At 38.7% G+C, this 26741-nt stretch overlaps 1 protein-coding gene across 3 annotated transcripts; it reads left to right on the top strand.

Moving 5' to 3' along the window:
• Positions 1-2993: 2993 nt before the first annotated feature.
• TMEM41B (transmembrane protein 41B) lies at positions 2994-25838 on the top strand. Of its 3 annotated transcripts, none has more exons than XM_060767101.2 (7): positions 2994-3212; positions 12557-12674; positions 13146-13274; positions 17763-17856; positions 20091-20195; positions 20808-20946; positions 23451-25838. In XM_060767101.2, exons 1-7 carry the CDS (start codon positions 3119-3121, stop codon positions 23618-23620), a joined length of 849 nt encoding a protein of 282 aa, XP_060623084.2. In that variant the 5' UTR covers positions 2994-3118; the 3' UTR covers positions 23621-25838. The 3 variants fall into 3 exon arrangements, with proteins under 3 accessions (XP_060623084.2, XP_067318747.1, XP_067318746.1); XM_067462646.1 differs by lacking the exon at positions 2994-3212 and adding an exon at positions 3339-3482; XM_067462645.1 differs by lacking the exon at positions 2994-3212 and adding an exon at positions 3524-3914.
• Positions 25839-26741: the final 903 nt, after the last annotated feature.

The following is a 26741-nucleotide window of genomic DNA, read 5'->3' as shown; positions in this document are numbered from 1 at the left end:
CCCAATCTGCAGAAGGGATGCTGGGTACCACAACGGATGCCAAAATGAACAAGCAAAAAGGATACGGGAGGTGCAGTCACATTTATACAGAAGAAATTCCATGCATTAATATTGCTATGGCTTGAAATTCCCTGTTGTTTCCCTGATTGGTTCACGCTGCAAGCTCACCAGTGTTTTCCCAGCATCTGATTGGCCGAGGGCAGGCTTTGGCAGCACTGATTGGCCCGGGTGGTGATTACATAAGGATCCCCCTCCCTGACGGGTGGGGAAGCCCTGGGGTGTCCAATCAGCAGATGGAGGCATTTCCTGGGGTGGGCTGGTTCCCAGGATTTTGCACCCATCTCTGGGTGTTGGTCAATGGAGTGTGGGAGACAATGAGTGTCTGGATGGGTAGATGATGAGATTATGGGGATATTAAGTCCAGGGTGTAGGGGAGCAATGGGTGACAAGTCCCCAGGTTTATTTCCATGCTGTGAAGACAATGATTAAGTTCAGGAAATGGCTATTGGAAATAGTGGAACCATAAGAGCTATCACAATCCTTGTTAAGGTCCAGCTGGCAACACAAATTCCCCAGAAGGGAAGTTTCAGATGGCAATCAGGTGTCCCTCTGCAGGATGTCAAGAAGGACATTGTCCCAGGGATGATTGTCCAAAGTTGTGCCTCCCGCCCAAGTTTTTCTCCTACTGATTATATTTCATAGAGATAAAAAAAAAAAATTAAAATATGAATCAAGTGGGGTTTCCGCATAAGTTCATAATCTTCAAAATAAGGGAGAAGCAGGGGTCTTGGCTGCACAAAGAATTGGAAAAATTATTTCCCCCTTTGTTGTCCTTGTCTGCTTCCCTATACACATGCAAACATTTGAAGGAGAGAAAGGAAAAAAGGATACATAATTCAAGAAGAAAGTGTTGGTGAAGCCCAGGCTTTTGGATTCATGGTAGCTTTTTGGAATTATGTTTAAATTTCTTATATTGGAAGTTGTATGTCCCTAGAGAGACCTCCTCTGGGGCCAGGGTCTTTCCCACAACTGCTGATGCATACATGTCACCAGCCAAGGAGTACTGGGGACCCCATATTACTGATGCAGCACCAGGAACAGAGCAACTATCTGGGATAGCTGTGGGTCCGCGGGAGAGGCTCTTGGGTGGGCTCAGCCCCATGTGACCCCCACTCGAACCTGTCATACCTGGGGGAACCTTGTTCCCTGAGAATATACGCTGATTCAGACCAGTTTAAACGGAAAAGCCAAAATGTGTGGGCAGAAAGGAAATGAGCTTCATGGAAATGGGGTTAGCTGCTGGTCTAGTGGTAGGGACTCTATATGTATGTGTATGTGTGTATATATATATCGCATTCCGAGGATGAGGCAGAAGCGAGGAGAGATTTAAAGGAAGGAGCTATAGAGCTGTGATTTACATACTGCTTTGTATATCCTCTCTCTTTTTTTAATGATTGGCTGCCTCTCTCTCGAGGGGGAGGGTGAAATCCCCTTCCACACTCCATCGTTGCCAGGAGGCAAAAACCCGCGAAACAGTGAGTCCGTGAAAAGAGAACCGCAAAGTAGCGAGGGAACACAGTATATGATCTATTCTCAATGGCTGCTCCCAGAAGGAAGAATAAAGAGAGAAGAAGGGACCCTGTATTGTTTAAGGCTTTAATGGCCAGAATCAGTGGGTTGTTGTGTGTTTTCCGAGCTGTATGGCCATGTTCCAGATGCATTCTCTCCTGACGTTTCGCCTGCATCCATGGCATGCATTCTCTATGGATCTATGGATGCCTACCATAGATGCAGGCGAAATGTCAGAAGAGAATGCTTCTGGAACATGGCCATGCAGCCCAGAAAACACACAGCAACCCAGAAGGAACTCTGTTACCACTACAATCTATGAAAGAAGTTTTCCAGAGAAGAGAGAAACAATGGTATTGGGGCCAAAGGAGGGAGCCAATGGGATGGTTAAAGGGCAACAGTGGTGGGACGAGAGGAGGAAGAATAGAGAAGGATGTGTGTACATGTGTTTGCTAGGTATATCAAGTATGTGCTATTTATTTACAACATTTATATGCTGCCCTTCTCATCCCGAAGGGGACTCAGGGCAGCTTACAAGATATATATATAAATACAATATATTATATTATTAGCATAATACAATATAAGTATTATATATTACTACATTGTACTACACCATTATATTGCAATATTATTAGTAATATTACATGTTATATAAAAAATATAATTATATATTATATTGTATTACATTATAATATTTATGTATAGCTAATCAGAGTGTAAGTATACTGTTTTAATCTTTATTTATTAATGTTCATGTTTAATTGTTATATTTGTTATTCTGTATTTTATGATGCAGTACTGAATTATTGCCAATTGTAAGCTGCCCTGAGTCCCCCCAGGGGTTGAGAAGGGCGGGGTAAAAATGTTCGAAAAAAAATAAAAATACATTATATTATTAGCATAGCAAAGGAAACAAGGTGGAACTGCTTAAACTGCTATTGTGTTTAATGGATGAGTATGGGGACTTGCCAGACATTGCCTTGCAATGGTTCCAGTCCTATTTTTGGCTGAACATTCCCACAATTTGGTGCTGTGATAGTATTGTTCGGCCTTTTAGCCATTAGCCTGTAAACGTAGCACCGTGGTCACCAAAATTCGTGTGTACTCAAGCCCCAGAAGCCGTAGCAAAATGGTGTCCGCTCTATAAAATGGCAAAATCAAGGTTTCAAATATTTTCAAATCATGGATGGGGAGAACCAATTGAGGGCCCACTGCGCTCCCCTTTAGATTGCGTTGGGAGAATCCCAGTACAGTATTCACTTGGGAAGAGAACGTACCATTCGTGCAGTGAGCGGGGGAGGGGGAGAGAGAGAGAGAGGACACGGAAGTTGTCGACAAGAGAGGGTCTATGTCCGGAACTGGGTCTGCGCCTGCGCAGTGCCATGCGGTGGCGCGAGAAGGCGGACTGCGTCCGATCCAGCCCCCTCGTGCTGCTCCTCCTCCTCTCGCGATACTTGTCGCCGGCCGAGGCTGAGCGGGGCCTGCGCGTCGCCGGCCGGCGAGCAGTGTTGATGGTGTGGCGGCGCCGGCGGGGGCTGAAGGGACGATGGCGCACCGAGGCTCGGGGAGGCCGTCGGAGACGGAGGTAGAAGCGCTGAAGGAGGCCGAGGCGGCCTTGGAGCGGCAGAAGCTGATTGCAGGTGGGAGATGAGGCGGTGGATGTGAGAAGGGGAGGGCAAAGGAGGCGGAAGGAAGGAGGGAAAGGAGGAAGCCGGGTGAGGCGAGGGCGGAAGGTCAGGGAAGGAAGGGTGAGTCAGGGGGACTGGCGCTGCTGCGTCTCCACCGAGGAATTAAGGCAGTTTGACACCACTTCAGCTGCCATGGCGCACGGCTATCGAATCTGGGATTCATAATTTGGTGAGGCACCATCACTCTTTGGCAGGGAAGACTCAGGAGCCTGTGAAACTCAGGTATTGAGCCATGGCAGTTAAAGGGATGTCAAGCTACATTAATTCTACCATGCAGATGCCCTCTGGGAAAGGCGCCTAATGGCGAGATGCAGCTTTCTGACTAGCATCTCCACTCTCAAATAGTCTCTATTGGTCATTTTAAATTTCTGGGCTGAATTATGGTCTTGTCAGCCTTTAAGTTTTAAATTGCACTGTCTGGTCCCTTTTTTGTTGTGAAGCAGGAATTTTCTTCCTGCCCCTTTCCTTTAAAAAGCCCCCATTAACCCAAACTATATGTATGAAAGCTTGGAGAAGGCAATGATGCTGGGGAAGGAAGAGCAGCTGACCAAGGACAAGATGGATGGATGGTATTGACTTTGAAGGTGGCGTGGGCTGGTCCATGAGGTCACGAAGAGTTGGAAGTGACTGAACAAATCAACAACAACAACAAAGGTTTCCCCTTGACATTAAGTCTAATCGTGTCCTACTCTGGGGTGTGGTGTTCTCGTTGTAGACACTTCCTAGTTAATGTGGCTGGCATGACTGCATGGAGTGGCACCAGTAAAAGTATGATAGCTGGGACCCAGTGCTGGTAGCGCTACGCTGGTTTCACAAGGCGGCTCTGAATTAGAGAAGGGCACATGAGAAAGCGCACCGAGTAAGAGATGCAGCTGCAGCAGGATACCAGTGAAGTAATGTAACGCTGGTGGGACAGGATAACAGGGAAGTAATGTAATTTTCACTACTCCTTGTATTTCTCCCCTCCTTTTTATCCTTCCTTCCAATGCAACAATGTTTTTGAATATTTCCAGATAACTTACATCAGTATACTTGGCTATTTCCCCTAGTCCTTTCTGCCGAACTACCTTGCATTGGATCTCTGGATAGCCTACATCAATATGTTTGGCTGTGTCCCCCCCCCCCCCTTCTACCAAACTACCTTGTCGACTCTGTCATAACTGCGTCTCTCACTACATGCGGTCTCTCGCGCACATAGTGCTGTGTCTGGCACACGTGTTCCCTTCTTTAATTCTGAGCCATGTTACACAACCAGCGTAGCACTAACAGCACTGGGTCCCTGCTATCATACTTCCACCACAGTACCTATTGATCTACTCACATTTGCATGTTTTCGAACTGCTAGGTTGGCAGAAGCTTGGGGCTAACAGTGGAAGCTCACCCCAGTCCCCGGTTTTGAACTGCCAACCTTTCAGTCAGCAAGTTCAGTAGCTCAGCAGTTTAACCTGCTGTGCCACCAGCCCCCCTATATATATATATATATATATCCGTAAGTTACATATAAGAAAAAAAAACACCTACCAAACTATAAAAACTTAAGACTATAGTACAGGCATGGGCAAACTTCAGTCCTCCAGGTGTTTTGGACTTCAACTCCCACAATTGTGGGCCGTAGTTTGCCCATGCCTGCTATACAACATACAAAAATGCAGAGACTGAAAAACAAACCACTAGAATAAGAAAGAAAACAAAGTACAAACACGGGATAGACAAATGACTTGCAACTTAGCAAGTGAATGCTATACTGTAGTTATCAAATATATCTACTTCTTTTAAGTAAGTATCTTGGTGTGCATTGATACTGTAAAATTAATGCATTTTGTCATCACTTTCATTGCCATGGCTCAGTGCTGTGGAATCATGGGATTGTAGATTGGTGTGGCACCAGAACTTTTTGGCAGAGAAGGCTGGCTGGAGGCTTTGTAAAACTACAACTCTCATGAATTCACAGCATTGAGCCAAGTGGTGTCAAACTGCATTAATTATAATGCTCTTTTATCAACTTCTCCAATAATAATAAAATCCTACAATTCTCCGTCCTCCATACTTCCCAATTCCTTTGGCATTCCTAGTATGGTAAAGGGGCAAATCAAATCTGATTGGAAAAAAATCATCCTCTAACAGATACAGTTTTGCATTTGAAACTCACTTGAAAACACATCATCAGACAATAGGAATAAAGGGGAGTTTTCGTCTGTTCTGATAGCTGAACACATTTACTTGGGAAAAAAACATTAGGTTGTTGTAGAAAAGTAAATGTAATAAAATGAGCAACACTGGCCTTAATCTTGGCAAATCAGTGGCTGTGTTTATTAATTGTTGCTATTTTTAGTAAGAAGAGGAAAAAATGAGATAAGCAGCACTGATCTGGTGGCACCCCAAGTTAGCTTATATGTACAGGCATGGGCCTGTTTTCCTCCCACATTTGTTTGAGCCATTGTGACAGAGGTGTTTGGACACTGACTCTGAGGTCTGTCCTGAGCTAACCCACTTTTCTTGGGGGTTACATAGGTTCCCTCCCTGCTACTGGCAGATACTAATTCAGCTACAACATACAATGTCGCAAAGTTCTGTGCAGCAGCATACAAAATCCGCCAGGGAATGACTAGTTCCAAAAGTCAACTGTGTGTCCAGTAATCTTCCCTGAATCTACAATTTGGTGATGGATCTGGGCATTGTATGTTTTTACCCTGTTTCCCCTTCTGCTCCCTCACCCATATTGTGCTTTTAGTAGTTATATTTATATTTTTAATGTACCAAACCTGCCAGGTTTGTATGGAAATGTGACTCTATTTCCTGTGCTGGTCAATGACCGAAATAAATGATTTGATTGATTGTTACATAGGTTCAACATATTTATATTTATTTCATATTTTTCTTGGTAAGCCCTGCTGCTGAAAACAGTTTTTTGGTTGCAGGCTTACTGGAACTCTACTTTCTGGACTCTGGGTGCGAATAAACATAAGATGCTGTGTGAGGCAATTTTAGCATGTTTTTTTTTAAAAAAAACAAAGTTTGAGGGTGAAGTTGGGTAGTTTGTTAATAAGTGTCTTATTGTTAATTCAGACCAACAAATCAATTATCTAGAACAACAATGTACATTTATGTAAGAATAATTTCAGATCAGGTATTAAGGGCAGAGTATGATACAAAGTAAGTGGTGTGGTTTACAAATTAGGCACCAATTAATCTGTTTGTGTAACACAGTTTGCTTCAAAAGCGAAGCATACTCCATCACCAATACAGCCTTTACAGCATAATTTTTTTTAGTAGAGATTTGGTGCCAAACTACATTAATTCTCCTGTATAGATGCACTTTGTGTTGGCTATGACTGCTGAGATGCAGTTTCAGATGCAGTTCAGCATCTGAAAGCCTGAATGATTTCTATCTCTGCTGTAATCATTTGTTTGAAGACTGGGCTTCCTGGAACGGTTATAGATAATATCAGAACAGAGTGAGTGCTTACAAAAAAACTTCACTTCAGAGAATAATTTATTCGTCTGAAGTTGTCATTTAAGGCATATTTTAAGGTATTGTCCCTAAACCTTTTGGCACAAATTAATCTGCTTTGATTCATAGCCTGACATTGATAAAGCTAGCAAATTTCGCCTGTTGGATGTAGAGCCTTTGTAACTCGGTAGAAGGAAGGATGGCTGGGCCAAAATAATTTCATCGAGGGGAAATGTGGGATACTACACTTAGGCAGAAAAAAATATGAAATGCATAGATACAAGATGAGTGACATTTGACTCGACAACATGTGGAAAAGATGTTGGAGTCTTAATAGGCCACAAATTAAACATGAGTCAACAATGTGATGCAGCAGCTAAAAAGCCAATGGGATTTGGATTGCTTCAAAAGGAATATAGTGTCTAGATCAGTGATGGGAAACCTTTTGAGTTTGGTGTGTCAAAATTCCCCAAAAACCTGAGCATAACTTAGGTGGGGTGTCACTTCGAGAGAAAAAAACACACCATAATATTGCAATATTTATAGTTTAAATAAGAAAAAATATATAATCCATGTTGAGTTATGGAGTGAGCAATGCTCAAATGTGCTGATGTTAAATTTGTAGAGCCTTTTACAAATTTAAGGATGGAATTAGATTGGCTCTTATAAGGTGTACTTCTCTGTATGTGGCTGCATGTGTCTGCGTGTCATCAAAAATAGCCATGCGTGTCAGTGCTGACACGCATGCCATAGGTTCACCATCACGGGTCTAGATCAAGGGAAGTAATGGTGCCTTTCTATTCTGCTTTGGTCAGACCTCACCTGGAATACCGTGTCCAGTTCTGGGCACCACAATTCACGAGGGATATTGACAAATTGAAATGTGACCAGAGGAGGGTGACTGAAAATATCAAAGATCTAGAGACCATGCCCTAAGTGGGGTATCTTAAAGATCTGGGTCTGTTTAGCCTGCAGAAGGGAAGGTTGAGAGGAGACATTATCACCATGTTTAAATAGTTGAAAGGCTCTCATAAGGAAGAGGGGGCAGACTTGTTTTCTGCTGCCCTGGAGACTAGGACTCAGAGCAATGGGTTCAAATTACAGGAAAGGAGATTCTACCTGAACGTTAGGAAGAACTTCCTGACTGTAAGAGCTGTTCAGCAATGGAACTCTCTGCCTTGGAGTGTGGTGGAGTCTCCTTCCTTGGAAGGTTTTAGACAGAGGCTGGGTGGCCCAGGTGGTCTCTTCCAACTCTTATGATTTTGTTCTATAAGTCTATGTTTTGACATCTTCAACCCATAATGGCAAGGTTTCAAGATACATAATTTGTCCAAAGTGGTGTGGCACCCAAGTACAGTTTTATTAAAATCTTTGAAAATAATTCACATATGCATAGCTGATGTGGTTATTCAGCGCTGATATGTTTGAATTCTTACAGTATTGTTTGATAAAGCAATGAACTTGTGAATAGGTATATGCAGAAGAAATGTGCAGTGTTAATTCTGTTACAATTTTAAATTAATATATATGTTTCAGTCTTGACATCACATCTGTGGATTGAAATAGCAAAAAACCCACCCTCCTTTCCCATAATGAATATGTAACTGAGTGATCTTTGCCAAATTCTACTTGTAACTTGATCTTAAATTAGCTATAAAGGCTTCTGTAGTTGAGGTGAGTACAAATAAATGTTCTTTGCACAGGCTGTAGCTGTGTGGTTCTAATGATCTTTAGAACTTGTTCGCACTAAAATTTGTTCCAAATTAGATCCTAATGTCCTCCTAATGCAAATAGAATTCACAGTAAGATAGAAGTTTGTTGCCCTATTAACCTGGTATCTCTTGTGGAGCTACCAATATGACAGCAATTCCTAGAAACTGACATGGACATTTAAAAACACTTGAAGGCAAGGGTGAAGAGCGCAAACAAAGCTGTGATTGACTTGGAGATTTTTGAGTTTCATCAGTATTTGCTATACCAATTCTTGCTGTTGAGTGCATAATTCAGACATACATGAGCACATATTCATACAATTGCTTTTTTTTTATAATCGTTATATTTGGTCCTGAGAATACATGGTGACTTATCTGCTTTCAGCCCTGTTGCAATGGTTTCTGGTGCTAACAGTTTGGCATAGCAATATGATTAGACAGCATTTGCTACCATAGGAAATTCTGGGTTAAATTTGATACAACAAAGTTTTGGAATCATATTAGTATTAATGTGTAAAAAGTGGTAATTATAACCATGCACACACACACACACACATATATTGATATAAAACTTGCTGAAATTAGAGATATTTGCCATACTCCTTATGACACTCCATACTAAAGAGTATGGTAAGTACAATGCTATACAGAGGATCACTACTGACTAAAAGGTCATGAGTTCGAAGCCAGCCTGGGTCGGAGTGAGCTTCCGGCCAATTGTGTAGCTCTTTGTCGACCTTTGCAACCCGAAATACAGTTGCATCTGTCAAGTAGGAAATTTAGGTACCACCTATGTGTGGGGAGGCTAATTAAACAGAATTTACGTGGCCATAAAAAATCTCCAGCAAAAAGCATGTGGGGAATGCGGAAGTACTTCATCAGTGTCGCAGATGGATGGTGAAGCGACAGCTCCCCTGGTGGTCAGAAGTTAGAATGTTAAATAGCCTCTGGCTGTCTGTCTATATGTGTTGTGTGTCTATGGCATTGAATGTTTGCCATGTATGTGTACATTGTAATCCGCCCTGAGTCCCCTGTGGGGTGAGAAAGGCGGAATATAAATCCTGTAAATAAATGATAAATAATGTCAGCCAGACACTCTCCCGCAATCCCACTTACCAATAAGCACCGCCTGGAATTCATAGGGGTCTCTAATAAGTAAATGATCGTGGTAAATTCTTATTTTCTCTAAAAATATTGAACAAATGGATGTATAATTTTATTTCCCATACTGCAATTAAGAGGGATACTGTAGACTTTAAAACTGATTGATTCACAACACTTGTTTTACTTCTCTCACTTCTAAAACTTTGTGGAATATAAATAATTTCCTTTTGGTAAAGGTTTCCAGATGTCGATAGTAATGGTAATACAGTATGACCTCTGTATATTCGAAGAATACATTTCTGAACCTCACATATATACACGAGACCTATAATAGCAAACCCTAATGAAATGAAGGACGCCTGGCTAAAAATTACCATAGAGTTGTTTATTTTCCATACTGAAAGATCTATAGAAGATGCCTATATAGACATATTTGTTGGTTGTGGGTAAACAGAACTCTGGATACTGGTCCCACAGATATTGGGATCAAACTTTATATAGTTTCTTCATTTGTCTCATAGTACCAGCCAGAAATTTATTTTATCTATTTATTTCGGGTACTTTTACCCCGCCCTTCTCAACCCCTGAGGGGGGAATCAGGGCGGCTTACAAAAAAGGCACAATTCGATGCCTATACAAATTACACATAATGTACAAAACCATAGTTAAAACAATTATCACAGTTAAAACAATCAAAACAATCAGTATATAACACATCATATAAAAACTATTCACATGCTCAGCGTTTGTCTTTCAGAGTTCCATAATTCCATTCCATTAGTCATTTCCTGACCACTGTCAAGCCCTTTCTTTATCTGCCCGGTTAACCGAATGCCTGGTCCCAAATCCATGTCTTCAGTTTTTTCCTAAAGGAAAGGAGTGATGTCGCCGATCTAATCTCCCCGGGAGCGAATTCCACAGGTGGGGGGCCACCACCGAGAAGGCCCTGCTCCTCGTCCCCGCCAACCTCACTTGTGATAGAGGCGGGGTCGAGAGCAGGGCCTCCCCAGAAGATCTTAGACTCCGGGGTGGGATGTAGAGGGAGAGCCATTCGGACAGATATACTGGGCCAGAAAGCACAGATTTTTTTTAAAAAGGTAATATAACTTTAGAACAGCTGTACATATGGTCTGTCTTATGTTAAGGCACACATAAAAAAGTATGCTAGACAAAGGCAAATTGCTAAACCTGATACATTTGTTATGAATCATCATCGTCATCATATTTTCCTCTTTATATGTATGTTTCATCACCTCTGTTCCCTTTCTGCCAGCTCATCACCATGTCATGTTACAAGAGGGAATATGGTGCACACATTGCGCAATCCTGGCTCCACTATTTGCAATAAACACTCTGGGATTATTATTGCTCTTAAGCAGATAAGTAGCACTGAGTGTACTAACCAGTTGCCTAACGATGAATGAGTGGAACAGTTGCCATGAATCATACAGGTTTCCTATATTTAGCAAGGGGTGCTGGCTTAATAATTGATAAACTTAATGCAATATTATCCTATATCTAATGAGATAAGAGAACTCCCTTGAACCCAGAGAACTAGTCATGAGCAAACTTAAATCTTTGTCAAACTTATGCTTTCATTCCTGAATATATTAATTCATATTTATTGTACTGTAAGCACTTACGGCACTTAAACAGACTTTCTGTGGTTAATCTGTGCTGCCATATTACAGTAACCGCGATCAATGCAGACTTAAGTGTGTTTGTACTGATTTAAATAAATGAGCAAGCAAGCTTAGACATTGTTAACTTTGCGTGGGCTACATTGGTATCTCTGCCTTTAAAAATATAAAGGCAAAAAATTTCTGTACCCCTAGCCAAGTTGACAATTGGAGCAGAGTTTTCTTTTGGTCTGTGTAGATCAGGAGTTTTTAACCAGGGGTCCATGAAAAGATTTCAAGGGGTCCATTACCTTGAATGGAAAAAAAAACTTATTACATTTATTTTCTCTGACTGAAATCTAGCATTTCCTTCACTTATGAATGTATGCAGTAAGTTACAGTTGTATTTATTTAATATTGAATTATAACTGTTGTATAGTGCATGACATGCAAATGTTGAGCATCATAAAACTGTCTGCAACAACATTTTGAGAAGGAGTCTGTGGTTTTCACCTGACTGGCAAAGGGGTTTGCGAACCATAAAAAGTTAAGAATCCCTGATGTGGATGTACTTTCTCTGGCCTATTGACAGAGTTAATTAACAGAGGCCAATGTGTGTTCCAAGTCATTGTAGGCTGCAAATGCATCTGAAACAGTGGGTGTTTCTTAAGATTGTTCTGCAGCTTTGGAATCTGTATGCTTTTGGACTATTATAAATGCTAGGCATTGGTATGGTTAGACCAAGTGTAGCCATTTGGACAACACTGGATCTTGTTTATAATAATAATAATAATAATAATAATAATAATAACTTTATTTTTGTACCTCGCCTCCATCGATTAGTTGCCTGTGTGTAAGCTGCCTTGAGTCCCTCCAAGTTGGAGAAAGGTGGGGTAGAAATGCCATAAATAAATAATTAAATAAATAAGTAAGTAAATAAAATGGGGCTGAGAGTATAAAGCAAGATCTTTTTTAAAAGATAATAAAACATAAATTACAATATTAGAATAAAACTAAATTAAAAACTAAATAAAAGCATATAAACAAAAATTATAATAGTGCCTGTTAAACATTGCTTTCTCAGCTGCTTCAAACTTTTCTGAGTATAATGGTCTTTTCTGAGTATAATGGGCTTAGTTAACAGTTCTTGAATAATTTTACCATTTTAGATTTGTTTTCCCCATTTTAGTGCTGAGAAACATTTAAAATAATTCAGTATGGGTAGACATTATACCACAGCTAATGAACGGCAATGTTACAGATTGTTTCTTGATATGTTTCACGTTTTGAAGAAAAGGAATAGAAATACATGTATATAACTACATATAAAACCTCAGTGTCCTCATCCCAGTGTCTGTAGTTATTACATATCAAAATGCTTACATTAATTATCAATTTGTTCTATTTCAGGAAAAGCCCATAAAGAAGGTGGCTCTGCCCGAATGTCACTTCTTATATTAGTTTCCATTTTCTTAACGGCGGCTTCTGTTATGTTTATGGTCTATCAAAACTTCCCGCAGCTTAGTGAGTAAGTATGTCAGAGAATTTGTTTTCTTTCTAGAGACTCTTTTCAAGTTCATCTTATTATCTCTAAAAGTCCTGTTGGAGGGGGGACTAGATTTCACAGAACTTCCAAACATGGCAAATGTAAAAATGTCCAGTGCCTGAATCTTGAGAAAAGCGGTATATAAATATTGTAAATAAATACAATTCCTTCGTGACAGTGGATGTTTTTATAATTTTACATGATATTGTTTTATTCTCATATACTGTTTTTGTTATGCTGCACTTGGAGTGCCTTGTAAACCGCCCCAAGTCCCTCTCGGGAGATGGTAGCATGGTATAAATAAAATTAATTTATTATTTATTATTATTACAAAGTGCAATACCTTTTTTGTTATATTTTGGACTAACTTATTCATCAGCGCATAGTGGTATATGTGTACATATTTTATTTGGGAGACAAGTTATCTGATGTTTATTTTATTTTCTCCTGCAGAGAAGAGAGAGAATGTATAAAGGTTCCCAGAGACATGGATGATGCTAAAGCCTTAGGAAAAGTCCTTTCTAGATACAAGGATGCTTTCTATGTACAAGTATTAGTGGCCTATTTTGCTACCTATGTTTTGTATCCTTGATTGAAAACTGCACACTATGATGTGGTATAACTTCTATTTTCCCCCCGTGAAGTTAAAGATGATAATTTATCTATGCACAGTATGAAGAGGTATTTCTTTTTGACACCATGGCTGCATGTAGAATTCATGCCATTTGACTGCCACAGCTCAATATAAAGGAATCTTTCGAGTTGTAGTTTGGTGAGGCACTGGCATTCTTTGGCAGAGAAAGCTAAAGACCTTGTCAAAGTACAACTCCCAGGATTCCATAGCAGTTAAATTGGTGTCAAACTGCATGATTTCTGCAGTGTAGATGTAACCCCTGAATTACCATTCTGCTTCAGAATAGATCACTTCTCTTGGTATGAGAGAAGTAGAAAAAACTATCTACTTTTTTCATGCCCTTTTGTACTGCTCCTTCTATTCATCTTTTTTTCCTAAACAAAGTGACTTAAATATTATGATTTTTCTGTTTGGGGGAGTTTGTTCTGTCCCTAGTATAGCTGTACCTTCACTCACTACTTCTCAGTTCCATTTGAGAAGAATCTAATTCAGTACATGTAGCTAAACAGTCTCTTTAATTAATTGATTGATTACAGAACAACAGTCCAGACAATTATCTATATATATAAATCTGTTAGGTTGGTTCAACGGGACAGCAAAACTCTAAAAAAACCCAACGAAACTTAGCCAAAATTCCCATGCCCATAACACAACCCACAAGGTACAAACATATCTACTCAAAATGAAAAACAACACAACAACACTCACAAAACAGCAAAACAACAAAACTCAAAAAAACCCCAACGAAACTTAACCAAAATTCCCATGCCCATAACACAACCCACAAGGTACAAACATATCTACTCAAAATGAAAAACAACACAACAACACACTCACAAAACAACAAAACTAAAAAAAACCAATGGAAACTTAACCAAAATTCCCATGCCCATAACACAACCCACAAGGTACAAACATATCTATTCAAAATGAAAAACAACACAACACACTCACAAAACGGCAAAACAACAAAACTAAAAAAAAAAACCCCAACGAAACTTAACCAAAATTCCCATGCCCATAACACAACCCACAAGGTACAAACATATCTACTCAAAATGAAAAACAACACAACAACACACTCACAAAACGGCAAAACAACTGAGCATGCGCATTGGCGCCCAGCCGCAAGTTCCCTGGCGCGCACACACAGCCTTCCGGCCAACGTTCCCTCTGCGGAAGCCATGCCCACTCCAAGCCCCGCCGCGCCGCTTCCCGCACACACACACACCCTGCCGCACGCACACACACAACCCCACGCTCCATCACTCCCCCCGCCGCCGCACACACACACATGCAACCCCACGCTCCATCACTCCCCCCGCCGCCGCACACACACACGCAATCCCACGCTCCATCACTCCCCCGCCCCAATCTTACCTCCTTTTACTTCACGCCACCTCCAAACGCCACCCCGCCCCTTCCCGCCCTGTAAAAATCCAGGAAAGAAGGGAGGGAAGGAAAGAAGGAAGAAAGAGAAAGGGAGGTAAAGAAAAAGGGGGAAGGAAGGAAAGTTAGAGAAAGAATGAAGAAGAAAGGGAAAGAAAGGGAAAGATGGAAGGAAAGAAAAGAGAAACAGCAGAAGAGAAAGAAAAAGGGGGAAGGAAGGAAAGAGGTAGAGAAGGAAGAAATGAGAGACGGGGGGAGGGAAAGAAAAAGAGGGAAGGAAGGAAGGAAGGAGAGAAGGAAAGAAAAAAGGAAATGAAGGAAGGAAAGAGGGAGTGAAGGAAGGGGGAAGATGTAGAGAAAGAGGGAGGGAAGGAAAGAAGGAAAGAGAGAAGGAAGAAAAGAGACCAGAAGTGAAAGAAAAAGGGGGAAGGAAGGAAGGAGAGAAGGAAAGAAAAAAGGGAATGAAGGAAGGAAAGAGGGAGTGAAGGAAGGGGGAAGATGTAGAGAAAGAGGGAGGGAAGGAAAGAAAGAAGGGAAGAGAGAAGGAAGAAAAGAGACCAGAAGAGAAAGAAAAAGGAGGAAGGAAGGAAAGAGATAGAGAAGGAAGAGGAGAAGGAAAGATGGGAGGGAGGGAAGGAAGGAAGGAAGGAGGGAAAGAAGGAGAGAAAGAGGGAAGGTTGGCCACAGCAACGCGTGGCGGGTAAAGGTTGTTATTTCTATTATTATTATGCTATTATTCCTATTAGACCCTGGGGGAATGGGAGAGGTGTCAGGTCCCAGAGGCAATGCATTGCATTATTGTTATTGTTATGATGGTGGTGAAATAAAATGAAATAAAAAGAGAAAGAAGGAAGCAAACAGGGAAGGAAGAAAGGGGGAGGGAATGAAGGAAAGAGAGAAGGATGAAACCAAGTAGTGAAAGAAGGAAAGAAAGAGGTAGAGAAGGAAGAAAGGAGAGAAAGGGGGAGGAAAAGGGGGAAGGAATAGGTAGGTACCTCTCTTTCATAATAGTCCAGATATCTACCTCAACTTTGATAAGTTTTACTATAGGCCACAGCAACGCGTGGCAGGGCACAGCTAGTTGATTAATATAAACACACAATGATCTTTTCCATGAAAAAACAGAATCAGCTCTGAAGGCTCTTCCTTCTTCTTATTCCCTTATATTTTGGTCTGAATTTGGTCTATTTACCATAAGAATTGGCTCCAAAGGGGAAGAATTAGAATGTATAGAAATAATAGAGTATATTATAAAAGCAAAATTCAATGCTCTACATACATGTGAAAACCAAAAGATAATAGCAAGACAATAACTGTAAATTAATCTAACCAAATTAAAACATAAACATAGAAGAACATTCCGACATAGAGCATAAAAAATTAAACATCGATAATATAATAACCTTTATATTAAAACCCACCAATAAACAACACGATTTAAAAACAGTTATTAAAATCACGCCATTTAGGCTTGAACCCTAAACATGCCTATTGATGCCCAGTTGAAGACAACGGAGCTTGATTTCATACTTTCAAAAATCCTGTGACTTTGGTGATTCTAATCTTTTGTAAAGACATTATACTCATAAAGTCTGAGCAGGTACTTTAAATTGAGGGCCTGGTTAACTTCAGTGCACAGTGCTATCTTTTCATACCGGACTGGTTTTAAAGTGTGTGCACTCTTCTTTAACAATTATTGACAGCAAAAGGTAATAATTGTAGTAACTTGAAATACTTGGCATTTTAGGAAGGAAAACATTAATACCAACGCAATTATTCCTATTTCTAAAGCAGTAAAAATGTTGTTCAGAAAACATGATGGGGAACAAGAGTGTTCAGGAAGCTTTTAGTTATTCACGTAAACAAAAGGTTTGGCTTTGTGAAGCCATTTATGAAAGAAAATTCTTAGCACATAGTTTTAGTTTCACTAAAACCAGCTATATTTTTGCGAATGTTTTTCCCTATGGGGGTAGCATATGCTAATTTGATTGTTTTTGACGCTGTTAGTTATTGTTAGACTCTTAGTTATTTAAAAGAGCATAGTCTTGCTTGAATTGCTTGGAGCAACCTTTTACAAGATAACAATTTTTTAAATTATAAATGATGCTTAAACTAGATTACATAGGTGAAGGAGCTTACAAAGAAAAAAAGTTAAGATTGATTAACAGTTAATAAATATAAACATTTAGTAAACAGGAATTTACTATACATATTTCAGATTTAATGAGGAGTGAATTTCCTTTCCAAGGGGTAGATTTTCTTCATTTTCTGTTGTCTCAGCCCCATTTTTAACTATGAGTCATTTGTAAGTTGGATGTTTGTAATTCGGGGACTGTCTGTGTTGGCCTAAGTATGGTTTCTAGTCCCAGCTACAGTACATTTGCAGAATCAATTGAACTTGTGCACATGAATTTACTAATGAGTATGCCTCAGTTGAGACTAACAACTGAGTGTAGATACCTACACATATGTATATGTATACATATAATGAAGAGACTCTGTGTAGGATTTCTTAAACCCTATTAATGTGTTTGTTTTATATAAATCCAGGGACAAGCACTCTAGCGCTCTGTTGTCTCCTTCTCCCAACCTCCCCAAGTTGAGGGGGGGAAAGTATAAAAAGGAACTGTATCTACGTTCAGCTGGATGGAGGTACATGCAGTTGGAAGCACCACCTCAGCCAAAGCTGTTATGGCAATTTGTTAAGCCTTCTCTGGCAATTTACTGCGATAGAAGCAGGAATGATGTGTTCGTTCCCGGCCCCCTTTATTATTTATCCAAAAACAAATGTCTGAACAGGAGTTGTGTGTCCTTTGCTTGAAAAAGCATGTGTCCCATTCAAATAGTGCAGGTAACTCTTACTTACACAGGCGGGAATATTGTTCCTATAAAATGTGCTGTTGATGTTTACATTTCTAAGGTGGCATTCATAAATACACTGGTTTATGAGTAAGATCCTGTGGAATTTACTTTTGAATAAGTAAGTGTATTATTGATTTGCATGTTTTCAACTTCTAAGCAATTTTGTCCTTAACTTAACCACCCAGCCTGCAAACATTTGCTATTCCAGGATCTATATTTCTGAGTATACTTTCTGGATTTCTCTATCCCTTTCCACTAGCTCTTTTTCTTGTTTGTTTGGTAAGTATTACTTACAAGTTGAAAATGCACTTATTCACTGTTATTTATTTAACCTCTTCTATACAAGCTGATAATATAAGTATAAGAGTAATATGTCTAATATGTAATGTGTAAATACTGAGGACTTAGTATTTGTTGAAATATTTTAGACCACATCCTGTGAATATTTAGAGAAAGCATGGGCAAACTCAGCCCTCCGGGTGTTTTGGACTTCATAACTTTCTGAAATCCCAGCCAGTTTACCGGCTATTGGGAATTGTGGGAGTTGAAGTCCAAAACACCTGGAGACCTGAAGTTTGCCCATGCCTGATATAGAGTAGCAAAATAAAATTTGTAGCTAACAGTATAATACAACAGCCTCAAAACACACAGTTGAAAGCAATCAAAAGGCCTAATGGAAAGAAGTGTGCAGTAATATCTCTTTAAAAGTGTCAGAGAAGTCAACTCTTCAGCAAGAAAGGTTTGCAAATACAGAAGGATTGTAAAAAAATACTTGGGTGTTTTGCCCCAATGACCAAATGATAGCCTGAGCTTAAATGCTATTAAGATCTTATTAAGCATATGACCTCAGATAGGGGAGATGGTCCTTCATGCATAAAGATTAAAACCAGCACTTTGAATTGTTCTGTGAAACAAATTGACAGTGGGTGAAGCTGGTGCAAAACAGGCTACATATATGCCCACATCCTAACAGCCATTAGGAGGATTATATTCTGCCCCAGCTGAAACATCCAAGCCATGTTTTGAGGCAATACAATAGTGCATTGTGATAATTGAGACAGGAAGTTACAAAAGCATGGTTTAGTGCAGTAAAATCTGCTCAGGAATTTGGGATTCAGACTTTTGAACTGAACTTTTGCACCCTGTTTCAAATGGATTTAATCCACAGTTCATTGATGTTATTAGATGCATACCTAGCCCTACAGCTAAGCACTATGTGAATATATAACCTCTGAAGCCAACAATGTTAGATATTACCCAGTTTTCAAATTAGTGAATTAATTAAAAAGTACTAAAGATGTCACAGCAGCCTATAGCAAATCAGTGTCTAGTCCTAATTATTAATACACTCACAGCAGACTTGGCTTGCTTTCCATAAAATTCTAATTTACTAAGATAAGGAATAAGTTATAGCAATCCAGCATTTGCTAATTTTTCACCACTAGGACATCTGGTTTCCTTTTTTAAAAAAATATTTAAATATCTAATTCACAATCAATTTAATATACATTTAGAAAAAGAGAAAATAGAAGACAAGAAATGAAGAAAACAAAGAAAAACATAACAAAACAAAACCAGAACATAATGCTAAACATTAACTGAAGCATATGAGTTCCAATCCTTGAATCCAAACTAATGAAATAAAGAAAAAATTATTATAACCACAGATTATTGCATCTCTTATTACTCAGACAGTCCACAAAAAGTTTTCAGCCTTTCAAAAAACACTCTTCAGTTATTATATTCTTTAAAACCCATACCAATTTGGTAATTTGTGGTAATCCAGCAACCTTAATCCAATTCTTTGGCCAATGTTTACTTGTTTCCAGGTTTGAGCAGTGTTCTTACTGCTGTTACCATATACTGAAGAAGTAATCTGCATTTACTATCCAGTTTTTTATCCATAATGAATCGGCAGTTGAAGTTTTCTTTTGAAATATGTAGAAGTAGTAATACGTTAAGGGACAACGTTAAAAAATGGCTACTTTCTAAATGAATGCTAAATTATGCAAAGTCTACTGCTGATGTTGTCCCAGTGAAGAGCTTTAGCAGGCACAATAATGCCTAAGTAACTGATTTATTGCAATTTTTTGGTCCATGATTTTTTTTTAATTTCAAAAGCCTGTATTTCTTTTAGAAACATCCTTTCTGAGATGGTTATAAAATTGGGCAACTTAAACCATTTGGAATGTTTTAATTCCAAAATTAGGACACTGTAAATAAGGTTGGTTTAAAATTATATTGGCTTCAAAGATTATATAATATTTATACATAGAGAGAGAGAGAAAAAACGTTACTTCCTAAATGTAGTTCTTCTACATGCAAGGTTATTTTTTCACATTGAGATTGGGGAAATGTCCTACCCCTGCAGGTAATCTGGTATTATAGTCCTAGGGAAAATGATACTTATTTAATTAAATTCTTGACCAAAGAAATAATTTGAAATGTCATTATTGCATATACATTATAATGAGGATGGATATGTAAGGTAACAGTTTTCAATTATTTTGCAGTGCTCTGGACTTGGGGCATCTTTCTGCTATATGTTGTCTTATTTGGTTGGAAGACCAGTTGTATATAGATATTTAACAGAGAAAGCAGTGAAATGGTCAAAACAGGTAAGACCAAAGTGGAATATCTGTCCTAAATTATTAAATATATGGATGAAGGAACTTTTTTTTTCTGGTATAATGTATTGTGCTGATATACATAACGTTAGACCCCAACTTCTCTTATCATCATTCTGTCTTTGGCAATATTTATGACATGTGAATACAATACAGCAATTGATAATAAGTGAACTAGAAGTTCTCTAAACAGTTAGATGTCCTCATCTCTAGAAGCTCACAGGATCTTTCTGAGTACTTTAAATCTTTTTCCTCTTTAAGTTAAGTTATTCATGCATGCGTACTTCAGTAGTTAGATAGCATCCCATGGTTGCTGTAGCCTTTATGTTTTCCCTCCAGACTTAAATTCATTCACCCCTTCCATATTATCCATATTATTGCAAGTTTCAGGCTTTATTGACCTGTCCTCCCAGCCCGAAATTAACTTCTCCTTAAATATTATTCATATTACTGCTTGCTAATACACCCCTCTCATTTGTAGATGGTGCAGGCTTAGCTAGGATAAAATCTGTTAGTCATGGGTGGAGAGGAAGTAGTGATGCAGTAAAGAGAATTATGTATCTAGGCCTAGATGTTTTTAATTGGAGTTTTTATATTCCACAGGTTGAACGGCACAGAGAACACCTCATTAACTACATAATATTTTTGAGAATAACGCCTTTCCTTCCTAACTGGTTTATCAATATAACCTCTCCTGTAATAAATGTACCACTGAAAGTGTTTTTCATTGGTACTTTTCTAGGTAAGAATTATTTTAATAGTTAATATTGTAAAAATGTAGTGTATGATGTATGAGTATATAGCCCCACCTATTGGATAATTGAGGAAATTTTGCTTTTGTTGCTCTTTCATGTTCTTATTCTAGCTTTGAGGGGTTTTTGTTAGGGGATGTAATCAAATATGGTTTACTGGTGAATGAAAGAGCTAAAATGTAGAAGAGCCATCACAGTCAGATCCCATTTTAGAACCCTTTCTGTGGCAGCAGTAGTGACAAAGAAACCATTCAACCCCAGCATCATCTACTTGACTGTGGCTTACAGATATGCTAAGGATGGATACCTGCTTGTCGAGTAGAGCATTCTATAAGATAAATGTATTTGTATATGCCATTATGATTTCAAAATTAGTCACAGAGTCAAGACTGCTCACTCCTTGTATAATCTGGAAAACAAAGATCCTAGTCCTTCCTGATAGAAAGCTCTAGTAAAGAAAGCCACAGAAATAAGAGTCCCTCATATCAGGGCAAGATAGTTCTAACAATGTATTGTTGAAGACTTTCATGGCCGGAATCACTGGGTTGTTGTAGGTTTCTCGAGTTGTATGGCCATGTTCTAGAAGCATTATCTCCTGATTGATGTTTTGCCTGCATCTGTGGCAAGCATTTTCAGAGGTTGTGAGGTTTGTTGAAAAGGGGAAAATTGGGTTTATATATCTGTTGAAAGTAGGTAGGAGAAAGAACTCTTGTCTGTTGGAGCTAGGTGTGAATGTTTCAATTGTCCACCTTGATTAGCATTTGATGGCCTGACGTTTTTTAGGTGTGGCTTGTTACTGCCTGGGAAATTTCCTTGTTGAGAGGTGACCAGCTTCCAACAAACCTCACAACCTCTGAGTTTGCATGCCACAGATGCAGGCGAAACGTCAGGAGAGAATACTTACAGAACATGGCCATACAACCCGAAAAACATACAACAACCCATAGTTCTGAAGCAGCAAAACCAGTTATGAAAAATCCAATGCTTAAACTACATGAGTTAATATTAAAATCACTTAGCATCAAATTTCTATTCCCTGAATACTGTGGTGGAATGTGTGGTTATGACATGGGTCCAGATTTATTTGAATATTCTACAATCTAATTTCCATCTGTGGTTGAACTGAAATGGTTTTGATTGTCAGTGGATGTACTGTGAAGTCAACTTCAACGCAATGAAGAGAAGATCCTTCTATTAACAGTCCTGCTCAGATCTTGACAGAGACTTACCTTTAGTTGCAAGGAGCATACCTTTCTTGAACTTTTCTGACAACATCAATCATTTTCAGTCATGGCTCCCCCATTCCATTTTCTCTCAGGTCCCAATATATTCACAAAAATCTTGGTGGCTCATTTGTTACTTCAATGTGTTTGTTTATATCATTGCGCAGATAGTGTTCTTCTAGGCCTCATCTCTGCACAAGGCCAAATGGAATTCGATTTCACCACTACAGTGCCTCTGGACACATATCTTCCTGATGCACTTCAGGAAAAGCTGCTGAATTCCTACCAGGCGGCTCATTTGAGTGTGGCCCTGGGCAGAGATTTGGCTATGATGTTTCTGTTCTAAGTCAAGAAAAGACAAGAGTCTACTTAAGTCACGAAGAAGATGAAGATGTTGTCTGGACATTACCATTGCAGCCATGGAAATCCTGTTCTCAGAAATAAGTATTACGGCTGCTTGATGTTGCCAGATCTTCTAGTTCAGGGCCTGGTTGCATACTTGTAGTTGAATTGGCTCCACCAACCTGCTTTGACACTGAATAGATGGACGTCTAGTCCTATGACACCCAGAAAAGATAATGCACACCTTGGTAGAATTCATGTTGCTCCTGTAAATATTTACAAGGCAATCTGGATTTTGCTCATTGGTATAAATCCCAGTTGATTGTTTTTATCCAGAATTTCAGGGCTGCTGTTTTTTCTGCAAACCAATATAAACATAAGGCTGTTGTATAATATCCCTGCTCAATTGAAAGTGCTGACTTCGAGTTTTAAAGCCACAAACATCTGACACCACAATTCCTCAAGAATTTCACCACTCCCAAGTCTCCATAGAACACCTTACTCATCTATAATTGTTCTATATTCACAATCTCTAGTCACAACTGTGATTAAAATTGCCCTCTCAAACCTACTTTACCAGATTTCAGTCACACTAAGAAAAGAAGGTCTATTTTGCAGCTGCATAAGTGGATGATAAAACCCTCCCACCTGTCGGTGAGGCTGTGACAGTCAGGAGCAGGATCCCTGCCGTAATTCACTAATCAGAAGGTATGGGGCTAGTATATGTAATTAGGTAAGAGACATAGAAATCTGGTCGTGAAATAAAAAGAACAGCCACGATACTAGAAAAAGATCTTCCCCTTTATGATTTGCTTATATCAGAGAGGAAATGAGCGATGAAATGATCAAGTATTACAAATGCTATTGTTATATTTAAATGTTTTATTGTTTGTAAGCCATTGTCTTCACTGCCTTGTTGTTTTTTTCAGGTGTTGCACCACCATCTTTTGTAGCAATCAAAGCTGGAACAACACTTTACCAACTTACAACAGCAGGAGAAGCAGTTTCCTGGAACTCTGTTTTTATTCTTATGGTTCTAGCTATTCTCTCCATCCTGCCAGCTGTTTTCCAGAAAAAACTTAAACAAAAGTTTGAATAGAGGTCAGCCTGGATCTTCACTTCTCATATTTCATCTCAGGATCATCGGATTTTATGATCACTTTTCTAGTTGATCTTTCAACATTTAACAGAGGAGACTTGTAAACGAAAAATATGTTTCTGAACTTCTTGTTCAGTTTTATTTACGGGCCATGAAGGCAAAATAATCACAGCTGATTGGGGTGATCTGTACCTTTTTTTACATTGAAAACCTGATGAGAATTGTTAATTTTAACAAATCTGTACAACGTTTGATGTATGCCTTATCTGTTTATGTTGGCTTCATGTGAATAATTCCTGTTTATCAATCCTCTTAATCTTGAATGACAGTGAAAGTCATTTATGATTAGTAAATAATAATGGATTGCCCAGCAGATTCTACAGCCCAGTGGAGTAATGGACTGCCTGTTTTCTTTATTAATTCATTCTTTTTTTGACAACAGAGAAGTAGTTTGACCAATGACTCCGAAAATGTATGTTTCATGTTGTGCAAGAGACTGACTTTCCTTTTATAGCTCTCACGTATGAATCTATTTGGTTGAAGGGATGCTGATCAGGTTTTATCTGATGAAATGCTAATGTTAATTTATTTTTGCCAGTATTTCAAACAAATAACTGTTGCTGTCTTTGACAGTAAAATAATTGCAGTTTAAGAAAATACTAGCAATTTTAGAAATTAATTACTATAAAAATGGCAGCTGACATCAAACTACATTTATGAGTTCATATTGAAATGTATAAATGTAGGAATCACACCACCACTTGACAGTTGGTAATTGTTTTTTAATGATAGTCATTTACTGGGTAGGAAGTAATTATTAGGTTTTAACTTGTAAAATGTTGCCATGAGGAACATAATGCCCTGGTTTTGATCCAGAGCTTTATGATTGTTCCAAGTGCCAGAGTGCCCCTTCAAGCATAGGCTCCCTCATTCATATTCATGCCTCTACGATTGAATGAGAAGTGCCTAAACATGAGGAAGTTTCATGTGCAAAAAGCAAGGGAAATATGCATACCCATATCCACTGGGCTAGATGTATTGTGTACAAATTGTACATCTTGTAAATAGTCCTTAGTTTAAGGAAGATGTATCCTTTTTCTGTTGGAAGACTAGCTAATGATTTTACTATGAAGCTAACACCAATTTTCAAAATATAAGCGCTCAATTAGGGCATTTACCTATTCTTGGAAAAAAAGATGATTGCCTAGGTATTTTTCTTCTGTTTGCCTTTCCAGCATGTGCCTGTCCTGGTCTGATTACTTTGTGCAGTTATTTTGATTAGATGGAAATATATAATGAATTGTCACTCAAACAGTTTTATGGTTCTTAAGACCCCTTTTTTTTTTTTTTTTGCTAGTGTCTGTATTTGAATTAGGGCCTGAATGCAAATCCTAGCATGTAGACAGTTGCGCTCAACCTACAAGCTCACCTACAAAACTGTAAAGTATCTGTTCCATTCCCATATTTAGGTTTACACTCCTTTCCTCTTCGGTTTTAAGTCCTCTAAAGTGCACAGGGTTCCCCTATTTGGAATTAAGGGCCCTCTGTGGTGAATCTCTGAAGAGTTGCATATTCTTCACACCTGATAAGTGTTTAATTGCAGGGCGTAGATTATTACAGGTTTCTGCTTGCTGATTCAATTGCAATGGATAACGGTGCACAGAGCGGGGCTTGGGTGGATAGTGGATCTAACAGTGAAGGATTCTGAGTGTTTCTACTGTCTTTCAAGATATTTGACAAGTAGAAACCTGCATTGCCCTTTGAATACAGATATGGTTTGCTCATTTAATATAACAATTAAGCACAATACACAAAACAGTAATTGCAACATTGAAAAAAATGGAATGGGGGTTTGGTTGTAATTGGACTGTGCCCAATGTTTGCTGTAACTGTGATTGGTAAAAACAGAATACTTCACAGGCTCAAAGTTACTGTGGATTCCGTGGAGGAAGTCACAAAGCACTTAATTCTGGGTAATTTAGTTGCAGTTACTTCTTAGGAAACAAGATTTCTAATAAGCTTCTGCAGCCTTCTAAAATTACTCTCTTTAACATCACCTTGGCTACAGAGTTTTTGAAATATAAAGTTTGGATTATTGAAAAGTACTTTTGCAATGTTGTTATTTTGTAACAAAATGTGGATTGATTCATTTTATTGCAGTATTATGTGTTCATGCAAAGGAAATAAATCAATATGCTTTGTCACCTGTTTCCCATTATGCACGCCTCTTGACTATTTTTAACTGCAAATTACCTCATTATAAAGCAGTACAATGGCACAAAATGTTATCTAACCAATTTTTCCATCACTGGAATCTTTTTCCTGCTTGGTTCAGAAATTTGTCAAAGTGTATCTCCAAAAATTAGTGTTACTTACATAACAGTAAATAGTCAAGCTGGGGAAAATTGTCTACACAGTGAATATTATAGTTCTCCCCCCCCCCCCCCCCCCATTTTGAAGTCTTCTTACTGATTTCAACCATCATAGATTCAATTTTCCATTCCATTTCGGCTGTTTGGAAATGCAGCATGTCTTGAGCTTGTTTAAACATGTCTTTTTATAGCATTGGAGCCATAGATTTTTTTTACACAGCTGTATGGTTTGAGTCCCATTTAAATAGCTACAAATTGTTCAGCTGGCTTCCTTGTACAGTTAACTCAAAATCAAAGTATTTTTAAAGAGGAGTTTATTTATTTTCTATTTTCTGTGGGGACATAATTGGCTCATAGCTTAGTAATTTGCATTCATATTAATGATGTCTTGATTAAAATTGGTGAATTAAAAGATACACTTTTAAATTTGAAATATTTGTGATAGAAAAGATATGAACATTGCATTTCCAGATAAGCAGGAGTTTTTGCTCAGAAAAGGTGACTGGTCTGGACCTCAATCTAATTGCTACTCCCATTTAGAGCAGAATCAATGAAATTAGCATTAAATGTTGAATTGCCAAGTTGCTGTTATGTCAGTGGATTTGATGAAATTAGAAATCCATGTTTTGGAAAACAGGAGATGCAATGATTTTTTTAAAAGCTGTTCTAAAATAAACATTTGTTTGGAAGCAGCAAGTTATGTGCACTGCCCAATTTCTTGCACTTGTAGTGGGAGTGGATAAACAAAC

This window comes from Anolis sagrei, chromosome 1 (assembly GCF_037176765.1).
Source record: "Anolis sagrei isolate rAnoSag1 chromosome 1, rAnoSag1.mat, whole genome shotgun sequence".
NCBI lineage: Eukaryota > Metazoa > Chordata > Lepidosauria > Squamata > Dactyloidae > Anolis > Anolis sagrei.
This window is presented reverse-complemented; position numbering and strand designations above follow the sequence as displayed.